Source organism: Stenella coeruleoalba (genome assembly GCF_951394435.1).
Source record: "Stenella coeruleoalba genome assembly, chromosome: 15".
Classification (NCBI taxonomy): domain Eukaryota; kingdom Metazoa; phylum Chordata; class Mammalia; order Artiodactyla; family Delphinidae; genus Stenella; species Stenella coeruleoalba.
This window is the reverse complement of record NC_137161.1, coordinates 29182828-29189067: the sequence shown is the minus strand read 5'-3', so window position 1 is coordinate 29189067 and position 6240 is coordinate 29182828. Positions and strand designations below refer to the sequence as shown.

Here is a 6240-nt window from a genome sequence, read left to right as displayed (position 1 = left end):
CCTACTCCCCACGGCGGCCACCCCTGCTGCCTTCCTGTCCCCTCGGGCGTTGGGGGGTCGGGCAGAGCAGGACATGGGTGACCGGAAGTGGGAGTTGTGAGTGTCGCAGCCCGGGGCGGGGAGGGCCCAGGCGCTGTCGGGCCTCCGCGACTCACGCATGGAGAGTGCTGGGCGTCGGGCTGCGGACCGACCGCTAACCGGGACGCACGGGCTCTGCTGGGCAGAGGCTGTGCTGAAGCGACCGGCCTCTTCGGGCGCGGGAACATGAGGCCAGGCCCGGACCCCGCTGCGGGAGTGGCGCGCGGTGTGCGGGCCTGCCCGGGTCGCGGGTGAACGGCGCGGCGCCCCGGGACTCGGTAATTGGCGCGAGCGAGCGCGCGCATGCGCGGGGCGGCGGCGGGCACGTGGCGGGGCGCAGGGCTGCACCGCGCGGGAAGCGCCTCGGTGTCCTGGAGCCCTGCGGGCCTGGCGACCTCCTGCCTCATGTGCCAAGTGTAATGGAGACCGGCGCCACCATGGGCCCCACTCTGCTAACGCCACCTGGTCCCTGTAGCCCAGAGCAGCCCTGAAGGGGCCGCCGCTGGTCTCGTTTATTCCGTGTGGGCCCTGGAGCCAACCTGTCCTGAGTCTCCACCCTGCAGCCCGTCGTTGTTGGCGGCGGCATGGTCTTCTGTCTGGAGAACGAGGAAGCGCGCCGCCCGCTGGGAAGCACCATGGTCCAATTCCAGGCCTCTGAAGTCCAGCAGCTGCTACACAACAAGTTCGTGGTTATCTTGGGGGACTCAAGTGAGTGCCCTTCTAGAATCACACTTCCCGGTCCCACACCTGCAGCCTGTTTTCTGCATCTGAACCCTCTGCCTCCATCTCAAATCTCCTTCCTGATACCTAGTCTGGAACAGTCCAGTAGGTTTTCTCTTTTTATTTCCCTAACGCCTTACACAGGTGTCCTGACAGATGTAGCCTGTCAAGCTTTTCACCCCATCCTTGCTCAGCATTTTTCTTCCTGACAGTCCCCCACAATGTCCCTCATGGAAGCAGTGGATTGTGCTGTCTGTCTCTTGGGTGACTTGGCTGACTTATTTCTGCCAGGTGATCTTGGGTCACTATATACGGAGTTGAGAAGTGATGTACAGCTAGAAGGAACAGAGGTAGTGCCAGGACTTTGTAACCTCACCTTCTCTTCTGTCTCTAAGTCAACACTCCACAAAGGTGGTGTTGGGCAGCCCCAGCCCTGGGAAGATGGGAGGCCTGGATTTGGAAGGAGCTGGGGTGGAGTGCAGCCTGCCTCAGCCGCAGGATCTCTGTCTCCCTGCAGTCCAGCGGGCTGTGTACAAAGACCTGGTGCTTCTGCTCCAGAAAGACTCACTGCTCACAGCCGCCCAGCTGAAAGCCAAGGTGAGGGAAGCTTGGTGGCCATGCCAGTGGTGGGTGGGCACAGACTCTGGCCTGGTAGGGTCCTCCTCCCTGGCATGGGTCTGACCAGCTGGGTCGGGGGGTGGGCAGGGGGAGCTGAGCTTTGAACAGGACCAGCTGATGGCTGGGGGTCAGCTGGGTGAGCTGCACAACGGGACACAGTACCGAGAGGTCCGCCAGTTCTGCTCGGGTTCTGGCCACCACCTTGTACGCTTCTACTTCCTCACCCGCGTTTACTCCGAGTACCTCGAGGGAATCCTGGAGGAGCTGACATATGGGCCTGCCCCGGACCTGGTGATCATCAACTCCTGCCTCTGGGATCTCTCCAGGTTGGGGCAGGGGGAGAGGGAAACCAGGGGTGGAGGTATGGCTCAGAGGCCACCCACCCCTGTGCTCTTGCCCACCCTTTGTGCTACCCAACAGGTATGGCCGCTGCTCGATGGAGAGCTACCGAGAGAACCTGGAGCGGGTGTTCATGCGCATGGACCAGGTGTTGCCAGACTCCTGCCTGCTGGTGTGGAACATGGCAATGCCCCTAGGAGAGCGTGTCACTGGGGGTTTCCTTCTGCCTGAGGCAAGTGACCAGAGCCCCTTAGGATAGAGGACGGGGCAGCTGACTGGTAGATAGAGGACCCTCCCTTCCAAACCTGCTTCATTCTGTGGCTCTTAGATGCTGCACTTTATCACTCAGCTCCAGCCCCTGGCAGGCTCTCTGCGGCGGGATGTGGTTGAAGGGAACTTCTACAGCGCTACACTGGCTGGGGACCACTGCTTCGATGTCTTGGATCTCCACTTTCATTTCCGGCATGCAGTACAGCACCGTCACCGGGACGGTGTCCACTGGGACCAGCATGCCCACCGCCACCTCTCACACTTGCTTCTGACCCACGTGGCTGATGCCTGGGGTGTGGAGCTGCCAAAGCGTGACTATCCCCATGGTGAGCCCTACCACAAGTGGGGACGGTAGTGATGCAAAGAGGGCCCTCAAAGCATAGGGCTCATAAACAACAGGACAGAGATCCTCAAGGGGAGTAGAGGCCCCTTGAAGGACCGTTGTGGATCCTGAGTGCTCCTTCCTTCCCCTGGGTTTCTGTATGGTCTAGCCGTGTGGTCACCCATGTGTATGTGAGTGAGCATTGAGCACATAAGGCAGCATGTCAGAGACCCTTATGCTACAGATAAACGGAAAAGGAATGGGAATACTTTTAGACAGGAGTAGATGTTGGGGGTGGAAAGGCAGAAACAGAGGAAAGGTAATCCAGACAGTGTGGCAGAAACAACGAAGCCCCTTGGCTGGTGCTGTCACCCCCTCAGTTCCTGCCTGCTTATAAAGGGAACATCGTGGGTGATTGTTCCATGTCTGCTTCTGCCCTGGATCGTGTCCTCCAAGGCTAAGGTTCCTGCCTCACTTGTTGACAACTCATCCCTTTAAGCCACTTGTCTAGGACAATTGCTGTGTACATACTACCTACAGGATAGTGTTTATTGAATTGGAGACACAAATCATGTTAGAAGGCTGTAGTAGCATTAAGGGATGTGAGGGCATAGAGAGGTCAAGAATGTCACTTTTAGCCTGGAGTTGGAGCATCAGGGAAGTGAATTAGGATCTTGATTATATAATAGTCCAATTTCTTTGTTTTTTTAGGTGAGAACTAAATCTCATCTAAATCAGTTGGAGAACTGATCCCCAACAAATGAAGGGTTGCTCTAAAAGTTGTAAGGCTAGTTTATCGTGGCTCAGGTCTTCTGAATCCAGTTTGGAGCCACAGAAATAGGAACATCAAAGGGAAGAGTTGGGTGGGAGGATGAGTTGGTGAGTTTGGTTAGGGCAGATCTCTTTGAGGTACTGTGAAGATGTTGAGTAGATTTGGAGTCAGTGATGCCCAGCAGGGAGATGGCAGCTGAGGGCATGAATGTGAACAGACGGAAAGAGCAAAACAATAGCCATGTTTTGGAGTTGGAAGGGAAGAGGGGCTGATGGAGGAAACAAAAGGAGACAAGGGTAGAGTCACTTTCAGGGAGGACAGAGGCTCTTGGCCACGTGACTTGTCAGGAAGCGAGGAAGTGGTTACATTTCATAGGATAAGTGTTGAAGGAGTGGAGTAGGGTTAAAAGAGGTAGTGAGCAGTTGATGGAGAGAATGGCACCTGGGCAAAATACTCTTTGTGGGAGGAAATATGAAAGGAACAAGGGCCTACTGGGAGAAGGAAGTGACAGGATCTTTGTTTTTAAGAGAGAAGGTTTACTAAGCTTATTTATTGGTCTGTGGCAAGGAGCTGGGAGAGGAAAAAGCTAAAGATACAGGAGCTGGGCAACAGAGGGAGGAGACTGGAGGGGAGCATGAGGTCAGAACAAAGGCAAATCCACTGACTATTGAGACAGGCAGGGAAGAAAGAGTGCAGCTTGGGCTTGGCCTGAAATGAGAGGGGATGAGGAAACCTGTGTAGGAAGTAGAGGGTGCTGTGTTCTCCAAGAGGAGGGAGTAGAGGTTTAGAAGTGTGGACAGCCACAGTTCAGGGCGGCCTGGCTCCCCAGGCCTACCTAAAACAACCATCCCATTCCTAGACCCATGGATTGAGGACTGGCCAGAGCCGGATCATCTCTTCCAGGGGAGCCAGGGGCAGACCCCAGCCTTCAGGGAGCAGCTGGCCTTGCCCCCACCCTCTCCTTTACCCCTTCCCATGCATTTTCCCTACCCTCTTCCTCAGCCCTCCCCACCTCCTCTGTTTCCACTCCTGCCCCAGGATCCCCCTTTTTTCCCAGGCCAGCCCTTCCCACCCCATGAATTCTTCAACTTTAATCCAACAGAAGACTGCTCGATGCCACCCCACTTAGGTAGGTGCCTCTACAACCTCCCAGCACACCTTTCCCAGCATCCCCTTGAACCTCCCCCATCCTAGCCTCCTGTGTCCAGGTGGGCTGAGAGGAGTTGGGTAGCCCTTGTGCCCCCCAGGCTTGGGTTCAGTCACAGCTGAGTCTGGAGCAGCATCCGTAGACTCATTAATTAGCTCATTGATTGTCACAATTTCCTGACTTGGAAGTAGGGGAAGTAGTATTGCCATTTTGCAAATGGGGAAATTGAAGCCCAGAGAAACTCACCCTGGAGGACCAGAACTGCCTGAAGGCAGAGCTGGGCTCACCCTGGCCAGAAGCCCATTCTGATAATGGCTGGTTCTTTTGTAGGATGTAGCCCCGCAGTGAACTTTGTGCCTGGCCCCCTGCCTCCTCCAGTCTCCAGCCCTATCCCCCATGGTCAGCACCGGGGCCTGGCCATCCACCGGGGGATGCCACGCTGTATTCACACCAGCCCCTACCACGTGCCAAGGACAGGGGCACCCTGCAGGCAGCGTCCCAGACACTCAGACAGGCTGATCCATACATACAAACTGGACAAATGGCCTCCTCCCCATTCGGGGACGTGGCCTGGGTAGAGTGGATCTTATGCTGGAGCTGAATGTGCCAGTGGCCCTGCAGTGCCTGCTTCCCACCCCAGGTGCTGGGCCAGGGTATCTTGCTATGCCTGGCATTGTTGTTGTCCATTGCTGTCACCAATAAAGGCATGGAAGAACAGAGTAGCATCTTTTTGTGTAAGGGAGTAGGTCTCCCAGCCATGATCTTAAAAGTTGGGGAGGCTGCCTCTGGGCTCTCTGCGACCTTGGACCTTTTAACCCACGCTGTTTAGAAATCATTGAATGCATCCTTCCTACTGTCTCACACACTTGTTTACACCCTCACCAGAACACACGTGTACTTAACAAAGACCCTGGAGGGGTTCTTTGTTGTCAGCAGCTCTTTGGGATTGGGAAATATCAAGGGCTGAGTTGAAATTGTCAATATTTTATATGCAGTTTGGAATCTGGCTAGATCTCACCTATACCAGTCTCACACATTCATGTGTATGTTCAACACTCATCTGCTCCTGGAGATACAAGATACATACCTTGCACAATTTCTTGGCACATGGTAGACACTCATTAAGTGGTTGGAACTAAACAAAAAGCTCCCGAGCCCATGTGGGAGACTGATTAGAACCCTCCTCCTCTCAGAAATCACCCAAGCGAAAGTGAAAATGAGAAACAAATGTAAATACCATATCTGATGACCAGGAAGGAGCAGAAACTCCAAACAATGAATTAGGTGGATAGGCTGAAAAACGCAGTGGAACCACTGCTTGGTACAAATCAGTTTGGAAATTCTTGGGCAGCATTTACTAAAGTTGAACATTTATGTACTCTGTGATTCAGCAATTTCACTTCAAGAGAAATGAGTACATCTAGACAGATTTACCAAAAGACCTGTGCAAGAATATTCATAGAAGTTTTTTTCATAGTAGCCAAAACTTGGAAACAAGCCAAATGTCCATCAACAGGAGAGTGGGGGCGTCCCTGGTGGCGTAGTGGTTAGGAATCTGCCTGCCAATGCAGGGGACACTGGTTTGAGCCCTGGTCTGGGAGGATCCCACATGCCACGGAGCAACTAGGCCCATGTGCCACAGCTGCTGAGCCTGCGCTCTGGAGCCTGTGAGCCACAACTGCGGAGCCTGTGTGCCACAGCTGGTGAAGCCTGCGTGCCTTGAGCCTGAGCTCCGCAGCCGGGGGGAAGCCACCGCAATGAGAAGCCTGCAGTGAAGAGTAGCCCCTGCTCGCCGCGACTAGAGAAAGCCCGCGCACAGCAACGAGGACCCAATGCAGCCAAAAACAAATAATTTTTTTAAAAAAAGGAGAGTGGATATTCGTCCCATACAATGGGATAGTAATAAAGGAAAACAAATGCTGATAGATGCAACGACATGGATAAATCTCACAGATATAATGTTGAAAGAAGCCA

General features: G+C 54.3%; 1 protein-coding gene across 3 annotated transcripts; it reads left to right on the top strand.

The window, feature by feature from the left end:
• The first annotated feature begins 229 nt into the window (after positions 1-229).
• PCED1A (PC-esterase domain containing 1A) lies at positions 230-5016 on the top strand. 3 transcript variants are annotated; one of them, XM_079945921.1, is made up of 8 exons: positions 230-356; positions 642-786; positions 1316-1395; positions 1504-1742; positions 1837-1987; positions 2105-2351; positions 4222-4248; positions 4597-5016. In XM_079945921.1, exons 2-8 carry the CDS (start codon positions 663-665, stop codon positions 4842-4844), a joined length of 1116 nt encoding a protein of 371 aa, XP_079802047.1. In that variant the 5' UTR covers positions 230-356; positions 642-662; the 3' UTR covers positions 4845-5016. The 3 variants fall into 3 exon arrangements, with proteins under 3 accessions (XP_079802047.1, XP_079802046.1, XP_079802045.1); XM_079945920.1 differs by having other exon boundaries at positions 4177-4248; XM_079945919.1 differs by having other exon boundaries at positions 3979-4248; positions 4597-5015.
• The last annotated feature ends 1224 nt before the right edge of the window (positions 5017-6240 follow it).

Bases quoted from the DNA above. Each gene is read 5' to 3' on its own strand.
- PCED1A (XM_079945919.1), top strand. From the start codon at position 663: ATGGTCTTCTGTCTGGAGAACGAGGAAGCGCGCCGCCCGCTGGGAAGC. The intron at 787-1,315 runs GTGAGTGCCCTT...GTCTCCCTGCAG, and splicing joins GGTTATCTTGGGGGACTCAA to TCCAGCGGGCTGTGTACAAA. The intron at 2,352-3,978 runs GTGAGCCCTACC...TCCCATTCCTAG, and splicing joins AAAGCGTGACTATCCCCATG to ACCCATGGATTGAGGACTGG.